Below are 18,584 nucleotides of genomic sequence, written 5' to 3' on the forward strand. Positions count from 1 at the left end.
ATACTGTATGTCCTACAGTGTTTTTTTGTATGTGTGTGTGTGTGTGTGTGTGTGTGTGTGTGTGTGTGTGTGTGTGTGTGTGTGTGTGTGTGTGTGTGTGTGTGTGCGTGCGTGCGTGCGTGTGTGTGTGTGTGTGTGTGTGCGTGTGTGTGTGTGTGTGTGTGTGTGTGTGTGTGTTAGTAGCGGATCAGACTGTATCCTGGATCTTGCACTGTCGAGTAGATCACGTCGTCTGCAATCAGAGCAAAGATCAGAAGGCACAGTGTTGGATCATTAGAATGCAGGCACTCTCTCTCGCTCTCTTTCCTATGTCCTATTTTGATTTCAGTGGGTGGGGGCATGCGTACAAGTGGCTAAATAGGCACAATAGACACAATAAGCTGTGAATTTCTTTGTTACTATTTACACCAGCCACCATAAGTCACATCTGCCCATGAAAGATTGCGGTGCATCTTGAGAATGGGCTTATTGGGCCGGATTCATCAATCTGGTCGTAAATATAGTGTAAATAAAGTTACTAAATCTGGCTTACCGTATATTTCTGTCTTACCTTCAAAATCCCTTCAAAACCCCTGACAAAAAAAACATAGCTGAATCTGACCCCTAACTTGGGAATTGTCCTAAATGCCGGTGAGATTGAAATATGGGTGTAATTTGGTCGTAAAGTGCTTGATGAATCAGGCCCATTGTCTAAAAATACATATTTAGCCACTTGCATGCATGCCCCAATCAAAATCGTTAAAATCTCTAATAAAACATTTCAACACATCTTTTTTTTTTTTTAATATGAACCCTTGTTGTAAAAAAAACAAAGTTGTTCTTTAACCAGATTATTGAGAACCATGCTCTCCAGGCTTCATTTCCGTGGTTTGAGGGAAATGGCCTTTATTATGGAAATATACCGGTAAACCATGAGCAGCCAGAATCCACTCATGCACTCATACGAGGTCGCATCATTTTATCATTTGGGGTTGTTTGATCAGATGTACAAAGACTAAACATACCACTGTTGTTTGTGCTCATGTTGACTGGAGGAGTAGGTATTGGTCCCCTCCTGCGAATTCACAAAACAAGGCTAAATAAATAAAGATCATTAGCAGTACAATAATACATTCACTGTCAGGCAGAAAAGAAAAAAGTAGTGAAAATAGCCGATCTACAAGCATATCAGCTAATTATTAAAATAAGAACAAAAAAGCTCAAAAAGTTTCTTTTGAATCCTATGTTTTTTGAAAAAACTATGTTTCTATGTCAGCAACCTGGCTAGCCATCGTCAAAGAAAAGGTCCTTTTCACTTAACTGGAGCTCAGTTAGTCTCTTCTATATTTTGAGATTGGGGTCCGTGGCCAAATTCATATCATTTTGGGGGTCCTTCACATGAAATGGTTTGAGAACCACTGACATGCTAGTGTCTCTCGTCTCTCACCTGCTGATTGTAGGGGGATGCCTGCTGGGTGGCGCAACAGTAGCCGTCCTCTGACCACAGTAGAAGTTCTCGTACACAACTGCAGCTGTGAAATGACGACAATACAACTGTAAACCTACACCTAACCGACACATATAACCATGCGCTGTGTGTGTGTGTGTGTGTGTGTGTGTGTGTAACATTTGCCTGTGTGTGTAACATTTGTCTGTGTGTAACATTTGCCATAATCTAAACAGTGTGTGGAAAATTTGCCTATAAGTGTAACATTTGCCTGTGTGTGTAACATTTGCCTGTGTGTAACATTTGCCATAATCTAAACAAACAGACAATGCTCTTACCTGGCGGTTTGTCACCGGTCTGTCGAAGGTTGACAAAATGTGCAATATCCTCCTGAATGTCACACTGCTCCAGTGACTTCCTCACCTCCTCATAGAGCTGTGCGCACAAACACGCGCACGCACGCGCACACACACACACACACACACACACACACACACACACACACACACACACACACACACACACATTACATTGTTAAAAATAAAGCTAATATTTTCCTTTTAATCATTTAAGCCTTTTTTTTATTTTAAATAGCAAAAATACCGCTTTTGAGCTTGTAGATTCAGCTTTGAGAAAATGTCACCTATAATGACATCCCCAAAATGGGGAAGCCAGAAAAGTGCTTACAGTAATTGCGATCTCTGAAATTCTTTGAAAGTTTCACCTATAATGACCAGCCCAAAATGGGGAAGCCAGGAGAGTGTAAGCCTTTCCAGACAACATCACACCGATAAGAACCAGTATGTGCGCGCAGGGCGGAGCCAAAAGAAACCGACCGCTCATAAAGATGCGATGTAAAAGTGGTCACAGACTCAAAGCCTCATGTGTAAGAAGAAGATGCTGTTTTTCTCCCAGGGTGGAGGAAGAACGCGTAGGAGTTTTACTGTGATTTCTCGCTCTTGAAATGTATAATCCTTGGTTTCTGTTGTGTAAACAATAATAGCAATTAAAAGCAATTGTCCTCAACACCACACCTACCGTACAGTCGCTGTCATAAGAACAGAGGGAGCGCTCTATGATCACGGCACCAGAGCTGCTCTTGCTCGCGCAGCTGCAGCCCATCAAGCTTAATTCATGCTCCGTCCCACAACGGTGTCGCACACAGAGAACGGCAGAGAATAGCAGACCTCCAAGCTCATTCACGACACGGTTGTGAGCTTGTCTGTCAGCTGTTCTCGGCGCGCAATACCATTGCAGGGTGGTATAGTAGATAAGTCTAGCTATGAGCGCCAACCGATGGTCCCCAAAACAACAGGTTTGGGGATCAGTTGGGAATTGATTACATGAAACGGTCACCTTTGTGTCTAGTCTCAATGTTGGTAAACAAATAATTTGTCTGTTCATGGGTTTCATGTGTTAGTCCTACAGCTCTTAATAGGTGTAACGTTGTCCGAATCAATCTTTCTGTTTGTATATTGTTTATTGTGAGCGCAACCGACGGAGCCGGAGAAGTGAACAGATATTTTTCAGGTGAACCCATGAATACTGTGAAGGTGAACAAACCGAGTGGACAGATCAACTTGTGTGTGTGTGTGTGTGTGTGTGTGTGTGTGTGTGTGTGTGTGTGTGTGTGTGTGTGTGCGTGCGTGCGTGCGTGCGTGCGTGCGTGCGTGCGTGCGTGCGTGCGTGCGTGCGTGCGTGCGTGCGTGTGTGTGTGTGTCTACCTCATCACTGGTCACACACTGCTGGGACAGCTGGTTCAGGTGCGTCCACACCGTGTTCCTCAGAAAACTGATCCTCTCCATCGCCTGCTTTTCCAACACCTGTTGTATTGGGAGAACACAGGGTGCACCATCATCATCATGTCACATTCACACGTAGAGGTGGGTTTTAACACCATTTAGACCAGGTATGCATTATTAAGCATTATTTTATGCTTATAGCAGATATACCAGCAGATACAAGCTCACAACGCAGCACGAGTGCCGCACTGTGAGCTTGTAGATCTGCTATTTTTGAAGTCATGAAAATGTGTGCACGTTTTGAATATTTTCCCCAGATTCTATAAGTGTCTTCTAAATCCTTTTAAGGTTTTTAGAAAAACCTATGTTTCTATGTCAGTGGTGCTCAAACTTTTTCATGTGAAGGACCCCCAAAATGATATGTATTTGGCCACGGAGCCGCCCATCTCAAAATATTTAGTTTCAGGTACCCCCCCCCCCCCCCCCCCCAGAGGCAAAACTTGAGTTACAAAATGTTTGCTTAAAAAATATACATATTCAAAGATTTGCACACATTTTCACGACTTTTCAAATAGCAGATCTACAAGCTCACAGCACGGCACTCGGTGCCGCGCTGTGAGCTTGTAGATCTGCTATTTTTCAATAACTAAAGTATCCACAAGTTTCCAACATCCCATCGTGCATTGCGCAGAAATTGGACGGAGCTTCCAGCGCCGCAGCCGAGTGTGATCTACAAGCTCACAACGGCTGCATCTGCGACGTGACGTGAGCTTGTATGTCTGCTGTTAACCGGAAGTGTGGTGCAGTGTGGTGCAAAACATTCTCCAGTAAATTCCCGCTGAAAGAGGTGGATAAAATAAGGCCCCTCCACCTTGGGCCCTAGTAACTCAGTCCCACTTCCCCCCCCTTGTGACACCCCCGGGTTTTCATCATACGTTATGACTCCAGTCTTTCTTACCTCACACGCCTTGACATGCTCCGTCTGCCAGTCGTCTGTGGTTTTGGCCAGGGTGTGGACGTTCTGCAGGTATATCCTATCTACCAATCAGACAGACAGAGGCACACACCCAACGACACTTTAAATACAATGACACAGCAGCTTGCACAGGTGCAAACAGGCCCAGCATTTTTTATGGACTATGATTGTGACACGATTTTGAGCCCAATAGACGGACATGGGAAAGCAGTTATGTGAAATGGGCGGTTACATGTCTCCATTCCGACATGCTGCCATTCCGACATCGCCCCATTCCGACACTAACCCTATACCTAACGCTAACCCTAACCTCTATGGAAGTGCTGCCACTCCGACAATAAGAAGTCAATGTCGGAATGGCAGCATGTCGGAATGGAGAGCGGCTCCCTGGGCTACCAGCAAGCCTTAAGTCCATTTAGCTTTATTGTTAACTTCAAGTCCTCCATAAAGAGCTGGCTGAGTTGCACCGGGACCTTATTATAACCATTAATCAGTTGTAGGTTCCATATACCCATATACTTTAGTCTAGGGCTGTCCCAATCGAGTTTTCTTGGCTATACATGTCCACACATGGTAAAGCCCTTTGCTTGGGCACATTAAGCCTTGTTAAAGTGTGTTTCCAGCATATTTCAACTTCTGCTTCCTAAAACTGTAATTGCGTGTTAGGTTCAGCTGACCTGCAACGACCATAATCTGACAGGGTTCCTTGTCATTCTGTCAACACCCACCACATGTACTTTTAATAGCCAACATTTGACCTATGGTCATTGATTTGACAGCTTACCAGCCTCCTCTGCATTCTGTTTTGCCTGCTGTGCCTTTGAGTAGAGCTGAAAAAACATGGGAAATACATGTCATCGTAGTGGATTTGAATAATAAGTATAAAGGTGCAAATTGTGCAATCGTGATCAACAGGAACCCTTGTTTCCCTTCTCACGGTATGTCATAATAATAGGGGAACATAATGGTGAAAACCAGTGGTGGAAAAAGTACTCACATTTTTTACTTAAAAAAAGTATCAATATTGCAATGTAGAAATACTCCGTTACAAGTAAAAGTCCATAATTCAAAATGTACTTGAGTAAAAGTACGAAAGTATTGGTATCAAAATATACTTAAAGTACCAAAAGTAAAAGTACAAATTGTTTGAAAATAGCCTAGGTATAAAAGAGGGCTAAAGTGGATTAATGTATGTTTTATAATGTAATCATTTATATCCGCAAAGTAACTACAGTTTTAAAATAATTGGAAATACTCACGTAAAGTACAAATACCTAAAAATTGTACTTAAGTACAGTAATTAAGTAAATATACTTTGTTAATTTACACCACTGAAAGGTGCAATCATGATCAACAGGAACCATAGTTTCCCTAATCTTGGTATGTCATAATAATAGGGGAACATAATGGTGAAAACGGGTGGACTTTGAGAGGAAATAGGCCAACATTCATGGAAAATAACGAGTAGCGATGTTATAGCTAACATACAGTAGTGAGTAGTGCTATATCGAAGTTCCTATTCGTTACAGCAGATCAACTGTACCTTCTCTATCTGCTTGGTGTTGGTGGTGTTGGCATTGCGGTTCATATTCTGGTCTGCTTCTTCTTTATCTCGACACTTCTGATCATATGTCTTCTTTGTCTGTGGAAAAGTGCAGATGCATCAGCATTTTCTTCTTTCAATAAAAGTACATACTTTCACAAAAGTATGTACAGTAGAAGTACAATAAACTACAATAAAAAAGACAACAGGACAAAGGCGATCCAGTTTAAGTACGTACATTGAAATAACGTACCGGTATTCTGTATTTAGTTGGAGGAAAAAGGATGCACAGATCATATTTGTTTGGTTGATCAAACAATTAAATGTTCTGGTTTGCTTCAGATCTAATTGACCAGTCTCATCAGCAGTTGTCACAGCAACATAACAAACAGCCAAAACAAAGTGCACATTTGTTCTTTGAAGACGTGCCTGATCAAGTGACCAATGGCTGAAAATGGCTTCAACATCCATAACCAACGGAAAGAAAATACTGATATGCAAATATCAGAGTTTTCTTTTTTGCGTTATTCATTGCCTAAACTTTAATACTAGGGGGTCCTCAGAGTTACTAGAGGGGGTCCTCCAAATCTTTGTGTGATAGAAACTATTTTTCTCCTTTTTTATTTTAACCGCTTGAAGCCTAAGTGTCCATATTCTGAGAACTTTAGCCAAGAATAGCAAATCTATAAGCTCACAACGCCTCACAGTAGATCAGCTATTTTTGTTGTAGAGGGGGAAAAGAGCAGACTATATGTACAGAGTGAAAGGTAACGTTTTTAAAGTATTGACAGTTCAAGTGGTTAAATATCTGAAAACACAAACTGACGTGATTCAAAAATACACTGATAATTGTGCTGTCAAAAGATGAAACTATATGGAATCTCTGAACAGGTTGTGGGGGTCCCTGCTTCATCTCTCACTAAACTAAAGGGTCCTTGGACTGAAAACGTTTGGACTGACCCCTGCTTTAATACATTTTATTTTGTGCTTTTGCAGTTGAGCCTGTGTAACCCAGGTGACACCCTGCACGCATACAGAGTGTTAAATGTAACGGCGACGGTAAGCATTTGTTACTGTTAATATTTGTTATTATTTATTACCTCCAACATTTCCTCCTCTATTAAAACTACAGCAAATCCGCTCTGAATGTGCACTGATATCATTATTAATTTCTGCTTTTTTTAAATGATCCATAAGAAATAGTTCCTCTTTTGGTGGCAGTTAGATGCCTCTCACATCCTATAGGCTTCTATAGAACTTCCTTCTCTCTAGGGGGAAGGAACATGTGTGTGTGTCTAACAAAGGTGTCTTCACTGCTTTCAAAACGCAATCACGTGAACACCGAATTAAATTTCGCACTTAAAACATCTTTGGTTTCCACTGTGTCATTCAGGAATAGTGCTTCCGACTGAATTGCATCACATGAAACACATGCTACTTAGGCTGCTCAAAAACAGCAGATCTACAAGCTCATAGCAAATCTTTGAATATATGTTTTTTAAAGCAAACCTTACTTTGAACATCTTTCTTTCTCGGGGTCCCTGGAAAAATATTTTGAGACTAGGGTCTGCAGTCAAATACATATAATTCTTGACATGAAAAAGTTTGAGCACCACTGAGTAGAAACATAGGTTTTTCAGAAAACCATTGATTTAGATGACATTTTTTGAATCAACGTCAGGCCTAAATCGACCTGGCATCCCTACTTTGGGCAAGTCATTCAGAATGTCTCTAAAAAGTTGAATTTATTTTACAATTTTCAAAAATAGGCAATCTATAAGCTTGCAGATACCCTATTTTTCGCTGTTTGTCGTATGACGAAGTACCACCTAAACCAGAGGTGGGCAACTTTGATGATGGAGAGGGCCACTATATTTCCACAATCACTCCAGTGGGCCACATTGCATATTGTTACTGTCGAGCAAAAACCTCATCTCCAGTAAGAGTAGCAAAAATGGCCGATCTACAAGTTCAAAACGTGTCGCACTGCAACGCGTTTTAAAGCGGGTCATGTCTGCATGTTTGGAATTGTAACAGCTTTAACTGAAATCAATAATATATCAGTATTCCGATATTAACCTGAGGGCCACATTAAATGAAGGTGGGGGCCGCATGTGGCCCCCGGGCCGCCAGTTGCCCATGTTTGATCTAAACACTCACCTCCATGGTCTTCTTGTACTGTGAGGCCTTTTGTTTGTGAATAGCTTCCATCTGTTGTTCTATCTGTAATGCCAGGATTACACAAGACTGTAAGTTACATCATCTATGACATATTTGTATTGATTGTCACTACACCATAATCAACGTCACGGTGACAATAATACAACAAATCACCTTTTTTCTTGCGTCTTTTTGTTTTTCTCTGAAATCTTCTAACTTCTTGGCCTCTTCTCTCATCGTCTGAGCCAACTGGAGATGTGCTAGACTCACATGTTCTGTTTCTACGATGTACAAACAGCATTTATAAGTATACAGAATAAACTTTCTACATAACACCGCAAAATTGTACTTTTTATTTACATTGAAGAATGTCGTGCTCTTACGTAGTTTGAACATGTCCAGAGATCTCTTTAGTGAGCTAGAAAAACAATATGGAAATAAATTACTGGGTACACAAAACCAATGAACAGATCTCTCAAAGTGGGGTCCAGGTGCCCCCAGGGGTTCTTAAGGGGTTCCAGGGGGTCCCTTTCAGCGGCTAGAAGTTAAGTGTTATAAGAATGATTACATTTTATCTACAACAAAAAAACTTCTCTTATGGGGGTCTCTGGACCTTGATGGAATATGTATTGATTTGTGTTTACAAACTTAGAACCACTGCTCTAGTCTAAATCATCCAATTTGAGTACCATCTTTTGTTCATTGTAATAAAAAAAAGAACAATATTGAGAATGTGTCTGTGAATGTACTTACTTCAGTTCATTATGTCCACACACCTTCTTAGACAAACCCAGGAGGTCTTTAGCATACTTCTCTTCAATGTGAGCCCTGAAAGAGTCAGAAATACATTTTAAAACTGGAATGTGAAACTTTTATTCGTTCTTTTCAAACACACCTATACTAACACATTATACAATAAGGCACAACCACTCAAACAAACACAAAACATGCTTCTATGCTATATCTTCCCTTACCACTCGGCATATCTGTAGAAATAAAACAAGTGCACGTTTCCGGGATATGACCTTTAACAACACTGACCCTTACAGGTCCATTTGGTTCCATTTACAAACACACCACAATTAAAACACCCAGCAAAGTATTTCAATTCTATAAAAGGAATGCCTATTACCTAATCCTAAATATAAAGGGGTTTGTCATTGCAGATTGTCATTGCAGATACAGTTCAGCAAAAATCATATTAAGATATGAAGACAAAAGATTAGTTTGTCTAACAGCCAATACTGGAATTCAGCTTGACCTCAGTGGCATACAGTATGTGATCAGAGATGATCTAATAGAGAGGCTTGATGAATGCCACTATTAAAAGATACACTCTGGACCATGTTACAGAATGTGTACTGTATAGCGGATGTACTGTTTATCCAAAGAGCAGAACAGAAAACAGGAAAATGCTGCTGAGTGTTAACTTGACATTTATCCAAAGTGAGAAGTCCACAATAGACCATTCTATACTAGTTTCTCAAATGATATGGTAACTAATGTTCACACCGCAACACTTCTCTAACAGCGTCATAAGTTGCAATATGAGACACACAAGTGTTTTCTCTTCTCTTTTACAACTTGTCGCTGTCAGGTAGAAATCTTTGATCTCCTTATTTCTTACTTTATTTGTCTTTATTTACGGGGCAGTACACTCACTGTGCACATTAATGAACATTCAATACATGTACAAGAAATGAATCAATTGAACACGACGTCATGTAAACATGCCGGAAAAATACTTTCAACTTTATGGTTTTTGTTTGTAAATGAATACCCTACTTATACTACGTCATACTACAGTGTCACACAATGTATGATAATGAAATAATAGATCTAGAAGCTCACAACATGTGAGCTCACATTGCCCGAAGGCAATGTTAGTGAGATGCCAATTCAGGTTTTGGTTCAAAGTGTTTTTCCTATTTGTACCAAGCTCTAATCTTTCACTGAAGATAAGTACCGGACCGGTACACAAGAGATCAGATCAATAAGCATGGTGGTCTGGCAGAAAGACTTGAACCTCTGAGGGGCGTGAATCAAAACATCATCCCAGTTCCAACAATGGACTAAGGGCGGAGCGCTTGTTTTCGGTGGAGATGACGGAGGCGCGCCGTCTCAGGCGACCATGAGCCACGTGAGACACCGCCGAGCGAGCGGTAGCAAGCGAGTCGCCGTGTCGAGCGCTGCGACGGTCGCATGAGCCGACTCAGCGCTGTTACCGAGTTATGTGCCGTTATGGACAGACTTTCGGCACCTCCGCGCGGTCCAGGCGAACACAACGGAGTGCTCCCTACCTCCGTTTCAGCCAATCACAAACTTCCACTGCTGGAAGTGGGATGGTGTTTTGATACACGCCTCTGAGGGGGTCCCCAAATGATAGACATTTAGGAAACAAATTGACCCTCAAGAGCCGTTATATTTATTATATCACACAGTATTGAGTTTTGAAATGCATCTTTCCTTTTTTCTTGTCATAACAGGTGATTTTCACTTAGAACAGTGGTTCTCAACCTGTGGGTTGGGACCCCCAGGGGGGTCCCCAAATTATTTTGGGGGGATCCCCAGATGACTGAACTTAATGTGCAACATTGTTTTCTCAACAAACCATCATAAGGTTTAAGTGAACCCATAGAGGGTATCTGCACATTTCTAAAGTGAGAATTTAAGGACTTTTTAATACCTCTAAAATTACAAATTAAACATTGGCCAAATTGTCAAATATTATAGGCAGAAATTTTGAAAATAGCCCATCTTCATGTATGTAGCACCCAGCCATGAACCAGAGACAACAGCCCTGCTAATCGGGCTCAGCCCTATTAGCACGACTGGTTGTGCGTTGGACTGGCGAGTGGGAGTCCCGGGTTCAATCCCCGCTTCCGCGTATCACTACATCTGGCGTTGTCGGCAGGGTGAGGAGCGTGATGTGCTCGCGTGAGGGAACAGTGCCACGTCGTGTGCGGCGGTCCGTGGCGTGATGTGTGAAGCGCGAGGGCGCACTCCAAAAGACCAGGGGGGTGAATGTAGCACCCAGCCATGAACCAGCGACAACAGCCCTGCTAATCGGGCTCAGCCCTATTAGCATGACTGGTTGTGCGTTGGACTAGCGAGTGGGAGTCCCGGGTTCAATCCCCGCTTCCGCGTATCACTACATGTAGATCTGCTATTTTCACAATAGAACCGTGTTAATGTAATGCCTCAACTCTTATTGCTCGTCAGGGAGGGGGGCAGTTAAAATGTGATTATTTTGGGAGTCGCGGCCTGAAAAGGTTGAGAACCACTGACTTGGAACCATGCAAGTACAACCAAGTGGTATTAACTCAAGTTGTTTACCTAGCTTTCATGAAGTCCTCCACCTCCTTGCATGTCCTCCTGCCTTCATTGAGATACTGGATGATGGTCTCATAACCTCCTGTGTTGGTCAGTTCAGAGTTCTGTCAACAATACATGGAGATGCAATAGATTGTGTTCATTTTTTCCCCAATCCTTTCATTTCAACTAACATAATGAATACATGGTTCTCAACGTCTCAAGGGTCCTTGAGGGAGTTGCAAGGAAGGGGTCCCCGGCTAAATGATTGGTAGTTCAGATTAAGGAACCAAATGGAGAAAATCGTATCAAATCTGTGTCCTAATGTACAGTAGGCCTATAGGTTCTCAAACTGTGGCTAGGATCTAAATGGACTCTTACACAGTCTGTAGCTCTGACAGTGGAGAAATGGTACCAAATGGGCCCATTTGGTTCAATTTCAACACTGCCAGAGTTAAGGGGAGACCTTCAAATAAGTTAGAGAAACAAAATGCATATCAAACATCCTTGAAATGAAAAGGGTTTAGAATCATTGCACTAGATGTATTCATGTTAAGGAATTTAAGGGACAAAGTTGCATGATAAACATAGTAGGTTCTGACAGTAAACATGGCTGTGTGAAATGTGTACATGTAGCTCTCCCAGACAGACAAAAATGACTGCTTCCAATTAGAACTGAGTCAACACAGGTAACTTCTCTGGAAGAGGATATAAATTGATGTTTGCGGCGCCCATTTCCCTGTAATTTGTTGGCTGAGGGTGACAGTCCATAATTAGGCTAACCAGCCTAATCTGTATTTCATGTGATTTAAAGTTAGATCTATGGCTAGTAGCCTACACAAGTTCACAACTCGCCTGAGGCTGATTATATAAAAAAGCTGCCTATAAAACTTTCCTCCAGAATAAATAACCCTTCTTCGTGGGGAATTGAGGGATGTTAATTTATAGTGTCTGAGACCGCAGTGCAAATAACAGTCCAAATAACAGTCCATTTGCAAAACACCACACCATGTCGTGAATAAAAGTCGGCAAGAAAACAGCTGCACCTTTCAGAGCAGAGGGCTCTTCTTCATTCATATTGGTCGCGTTATTTTCATCTGCATGCAATGTCAATGTTAAGTTCCGTTCTCACTCAGCCAACTGGTTATTAATCTATTAATACACTTTGTACAACCCACAGCGCGCAACTTACCCAAAAGTAATCCTTGAAATGAACGTCTCTCATCCTTGAACGTGCAATCAGAGGCAGACAGACAGATAATTCCGAGTGTTTTCAGACTGAATAGCTTATAGACTGACTGTGAGAGTGATGTGTGCATGGACCTTTTATAGCCTACACTCTGCTAGGCGTGCGTGTGTTGGTTGATCTGCGCGCTTGGGCAAGAAACTTTAAAGGGAGTGCAGTGCGTGCATTTCAGCCAGGGGCGGCGCTGCTGCTGCTGCTCTATGGGACTCCAGTTATTTTTGAGCGGTGGTCACACCGTCTCCATAGCGTGGCCGTGTGTGTATGTATGTATGTGTGTGTGTGTGTGTGTGTGTGTGTGTGTGTGTCTGTCTGTATGTAGCCTGTGGTGTAGCCTGCTATACCTTTTCTGACCACACATGTTAAGGGAGGGGCGCTGTTCAGGCCAGGCACACTCACACTCACATTCACACACACAAATATACATACACACACACGCACACGCACGCGCACACACACACACACACGCACACACACACGCACACACACACGCAGCCTCCACCGCTCATGCCAGGGAAGGACCCCCAAAAGAGAATTTTACGGCTCTAGCAGTGCTCAAACATTTTCATTTCAAAGACCCCCAGTTTGACAGGCATTGGACTCCCATTTAACGGTAGCCTACAGTATTTCTATCTCCAGGACCCCAATTTATAATGTAAAATCAATGAGAGTGGTCCATTTGGTTTCATGTGTACACTGTCACTCTCTGAGTTAGGTCTATGCAGACCCATGCATAAGGGTCTATTTGGTTCCTAACTATCATTTATAGCTGGTGTCCCCCTGGAACTTCTCAAGGACCCCTTTTTGAGAAACAATCTATTAGGCTGCTAGAAACACCATTAGAGTCCTAGCAGAGTGTACAAATGGACCCATAAAGTGTCCATTTGTTTCTAGTTAGGCTACACACTTCTCTCATGTGCACCCTTGGCCATGGTATGGAGTTTAAGTTACTAACTCCAAAATCTTCTACCTCAAATACTTGAAATGCTAAAGATTTTGTTCAAAATTGTGGCTTCTTCTATCAGCTTTTGATTAGGCTACACTACAGCAAAGGATAAACAATAATATCAAAACAATTAATTAGAAATCACTCAATTTTGGTGTTGCTGATTTTTCTTTTTGTTATAAAACAACTCCTGCTAAAACAAAACCACAGATGTTTATTCTCCAATTGATTGAGTGTGCTGCCCCCTGGTGGCTGAAGGGTGGTAGCGTTGTGTCCTGTGACTTGGGCTACTAGCTGTCACACTCACAACACCTTTAGTTTGTGTAGCCTATCTATGTAGGCCTGGCCCCGCCTAACTGTTGTAAAGTTAGAGAGGGAAATTAATAAATAGCAACTGATGGACATGCCTGGATTGGAAAAATAAAACAAAAAGAAAACGTAAACAAATGTAGCCAGCCTACTGCCCCTGCCAAATATAAGCGCGGCCATTTCTTGGGTCAACACAGCCTTACACAGGTGTTCTGATTGGAGTAGAGCATTGTGTTTTGACCCAAAATATGGCCGCTAAGGACTACAATTGCGTCACCGTTGGCACACACTATTACAAACTGGGCTGGGGTCAAACACCTGTTGATCTTAACAACGTTGAAGTTCAAGGTCAAGGTTCAGAACCACTGCCTTCAGCTGGCCTTACATTACAAGATAATCATAAGTAATTAATAATCACACTGACACTGATCAGACAGCCTACTCATGGCATGGAATAACGGAATACCACAAGAGCCAATGTAGATAATGTGTCTTTATAAATCCAAACTGTTGTTGGAAAGGGGAATTTTACATAGGTGCTTCTCAACTGCTAATTTGAGAATTTATACACATTGTCAAAAACAGGGCTGTTGGGTAAGGTAGACTTACCCGGTGAATTAAGCCATTTATATTTATTTTATTTAATGTAATTTGTCATCTAAATTGGTTTTGACTGCCATGCACACAAATGGGTTGTCACCTTTTATTTGTGAAAGGACAACAATACTGTAGATCTAATTGAGTTGTATCCTCAAATAACATAGGCCTATATGATTTGTGTTATTTGCAATTAAGATAAACAAATTGACTTAAAGTCTATAGTGTCACAATGTCTATCTATTTTATTGTATATTTATTCTCATCTTACTTGGAATGTCTCTTGACACAAATGTTCCTTCACTATTACTGCTGTTGCTACCATCAAGTGAAATACCCCTGGGGTCAATAACGATGAATCTTATCTTACCTTATCTTACTGTATGGTGTGTTTCAGTCTATTGCATGTCAGAGTGACAGAACATATACCTGGAGGGACAGTTGTGCTGTAATCGACTAGTTGGCTGTCATCCTCTGATGAATTATGTTTTCATCCATACAATTTACATTTTTCCCCCCAGCAGCCATATATGAAATATTATAGGCCTAGGGTAAACACAGTGTTAACCAATGCTACAATTACTAATTAAGGTTATGTTCCATTTATAAGAGTTAGACTGCAGCTATGTGCCTGTTGCCTCACTGACTTTGCTACACTTAGGCCTATAAATGGAACAAGACCTTAACTAGTCTAGAACTCCACTCTGTCGATGTGCCAACTTGCGTCTTGTGCACAAGTAGGCCATGTATGGCCTACTTGTGCGCCAGCAGAGCCCGCCATGAGGTGCGCTCACCACTAGCATCACCATTGGCGATGCCAGTGACATCACCACTGGCATCACCAGCAATGCTGGTCCCTCATTGATGATGACGTTGCCAGAAATGCTGGTCCCTGATTAAACGCACACAGCTACCTACCTACCTACCTACCTACCTACCTACTGTACCTACGTAGCCTACCTACCTACCTACCTACACACTGTACCTATTGTACCTACTTTACATACACAGCCAAAAGCAGTATTCTTGCACGCTCTGCTGGCGCAAGTAATTAGAGGCTATCGCACCTGTACAGGATGTAACATTAGTCTACTGAATGTCAATATGGCTGTGTGAAAAAGATCTTATCTCCCATGTCACCTAGTAAATCACACTGTGACAGTTCCTCGTGCAGGCTCTAGATTAGAATACAAGCCAATGTGTACAAGGGACAGTCACCAGTCACCACTCACAAGTGACAGGTCAGATGTCCATAATGTTGCTGATAATTTGATCAGAACTTGTACCGGATGCAACTTGAAGTATGTTGCTCAATTTGGTTTGGGAAGTTGTTTTGTCAGCCAAAGTTGTATAAATGATATTTGTGTTTTTTTGAAAATCTCACTTTACATAACACTGGTAATGGCGATAAGACTTTCATATTTAGTCAACTTAGTTTGAAAACAGGTCTCCACACACACACACACACACACACAGCTGTGGCAATACATGTCACATGACTAATTATGGAAGTAGATAAGATAAGCAACTGTTTTATAAGGGTGCTATTGGAAACCAGGCCAAATCAACTCTAATAATGCTCCCATAGTTGTAAGTGGACTTTATCCAATGAAACTCCTATTAGAGTCCTTTAAACCCATTGTACTTTGTTGACTGGGGTCCCCCAGCAGTCTACTGTAAGTGATCCCCTTCTTTGTTCCCTTTACACGAAACCTCTTCACCAGAAAGTGGGTTGTGAGCCTGTAGATCTGCTATTTTCTCTGATTTCTTTCGGAATGTTCAGCTATTATGACATGCCTAGAATAGGTACAGTATGTTTGGGTTCATGTAAGAAGGTCTCATTCAGGAAGTTCAGAATGCAGCAAAGCTGACATTAAAATGATGAAAAATGCAATTGCATAAATACAAGTTCACCTGACTCCAGATACATGTGATGTTTTTGTTCTAGTACCACCCTGCTTTGATAGACGGGCCGGGGCATGCCTCAACACGTTAACAATGTCATAAAACATTTCCAGGTGACACATATACATGCAGATTGCAGGCCTTCTTATCAATCATTTTAAACCACTGACCTAGAACGTATACGTATGCCTGTAGTTGATGATGTCAAACCAAAACATCAGAGTTTGAGTTCATAAAAAGAGAAAATGAACTGTAATTTTATTCATTTGTGTGAACTTAAGTTGCCCAGAATCCTGAAATGAAGCCAAGCCTGTGAAATAGGGCATTTAGGGATGTAGGCCTACCTGGGATAATGACAGAAAAATATTGATTAGGGCCTTCCAGTGTGTCAAACAGTATACAGTACACTGGTGTTGTCATTTACTCTTTCGTGGAATCGCTATGTCAGTGCCAAGTCCCTCCCTTTCTTGTTACACTGTTTACAATGTTATACTCACTCGGTCGGTTGGAACAACATAAAAATCCCATATGACTCATTCATGTCCTGCTCTTTTTTTTATCCATATTTTTTTAATGTAACAAGACAAAGCATGTTGTTTGACAGATAGTGTTCCTGAGTTACATTGGGGAGGACTTGCACACTTAGTACATGTGTCATATGATCTAGTTCTGCACCGTTGGAATGGCACAACAACAGCGGAAAGGAACTGTCCCTGTTCAATGTTATTCTGACAGGCTGAATGAACAGTTGAAAACAGTTACACAACACTGCCATATCAATCTCTGTATGAACTGTCCACTAAGCATTATAATAACTAGAACTATATTGTTCATCACTGTCTTATTAGTTTTAGTGAAATTCAGAATATTTTGTAAAAGTAAATATTCTTGAAACGTTCATATATTTCTTGAAACTTTCATATATTCTAGATACATTTGCGCATTCTGTGAATTATTTCAAACCTTTTTTGTTAAAATCTTGAATTTCTAAGGCATACAGCTCATGAATATCAAAAGTCATATTTCAAAATATTACAATATTACACAAGACCACTCAAAACAAGGACTTATATTAGCGAAATGTCAACCTTCTGAAGTCAGAGTTGCTTCAAGTCCAGTGGGAATTGTTTCCAAAGTCAGTTATGATTTGGGGTTCTAAGGCATCTGCAACGCTTTTTTACAAAATATTCTAATTTTCTGAGATTGATCTGTACAGTGATTGACATATGACAGTGTTGTGTGACTGTTTTCAACAGTTCATTCAGCCTGTCAGACATTGGATAGGGACAGAGGTTCCTTTCCACTATTGTTGTGCCATTCTAACGGTGCAGAACTAGATCATTATGATACATTTTGTACTACTGTAAGTGCAATCCTCCCCAATGTAATTCAGGGACACTATCTACCAGTATCAAACAACATGCTTTGTCATGCAAATGTGGATTAAAAAAGAACAGCACATGAATGAGCGATAAGGGATTTTGATGTTGTTCCAGTGAGTGTAATAACATTGTAAACAGTGTAACAAGAGGGAGAGGGAGGGACTTGGCACTGACAGAGGGGTTCCACGACAGAGTAAATTACATCACCAGTACAGTATATAACACTGCCCTGCTAACAATAGTTCAAACCTGTTCTACTTGTCAAGACAGACCTACAGAGCTATATACAGTAAGAATGAGCTGTGCCTTTTGTATCCGTGAAAGCAAAGCAGAACCAAAGAACTTCAGAATGGCTAGCCATGGTGAGTAGCCTACATTAGCAGATTGAATGAATATAACCTACATACAGTATAATGTTTAGTCTATTCTCAAGTCTATGTATGTATTAATAGCTAGGCCTAAGGCACTGACTTTGAGAATAACATAAAATGTGCATGAAGTATAACATTATTAAGGATTACTTTTTTGGTGGGAAATGGATTAAGACAAGTGATGTGTCATGTATGATCTGTTGACATCCATACAATTTGTTATGTTGTCACAATGTATGTCGTAATGTTTTTAAAAAATCATTCATTCATTCATGTTCTTTCCTCAGATCATACAGAAACAGTTGTGCTGTGTGCAGAGGAGCTGCGCAAAGTTGGGGACAATCTCGACTGGATATACAAACTATTGGAAATCCTGACCAAGAACTATAAGAACGTCATGAAATTCAAGTGAGACGAGAGCCAACTGCAATCCAAGAGAAAATGGATAACGCAGTGTAATGGGTCATTCAGACACCAAGAAGAGAGTGGTTGTGGACCCCCTTCACTGGCAGAGAAATACCAGGTGTCAGGTGGAACGATGGCAAATCCTGGACTAAAGTGATCACAGTACAACTTGCTGGAGGAGTACAGTGGACCAGGAGTACCGTGCTGAAACATGGCTCTATCAGTGCAGATGCATGGATGAACTGCAGCAAAAACGTGAATGGAAAC

General features: G+C 41.3%; 2 protein-coding genes across 2 annotated transcripts in view; one reads left to right on the plus strand and one right to left on the minus strand.

Moving 5' to 3' along the window:
• The window catches only part of plpp1a (phospholipid phosphatase 1a), a 247,506-nt gene that overhangs the window by 124,832 nt on the left and 104,090 nt on the right, over positions 1-18,584 (plus strand). The window lies entirely within an intron of this gene.
• On the minus strand, positions 177-12,384 carry pstpip2 (proline-serine-threonine phosphatase interacting protein 2; the record flags this gene model as incomplete). Its single annotated transcript, XM_080743576.1, has 14 exons — positions 177-232; positions 1,005-1,054; positions 1,427-1,511; positions 1,765-1,861; positions 3,151-3,249; positions 4,127-4,206; positions 4,929-4,974; positions 5,688-5,786; positions 7,848-7,910; positions 8,022-8,128; positions 8,231-8,265; positions 8,601-8,675; positions 11,184-11,284; positions 12,352-12,384. 14 exons carry the CDS (start codon positions 12,382-12,384, stop codon positions 177-179), a joined length of 1,026 nt encoding a protein of 341 aa, XP_080599702.1.

The sequence above is a fragment of the Nannobrachium achirus genome (genome assembly GCF_963921795.1).
Source record: "Nannobrachium achirus genome assembly, chromosome: 15".
NCBI classification, from domain to species: domain Eukaryota; kingdom Metazoa; phylum Chordata; class Actinopteri; order Myctophiformes; family Myctophidae; genus Nannobrachium; species Nannobrachium achirus.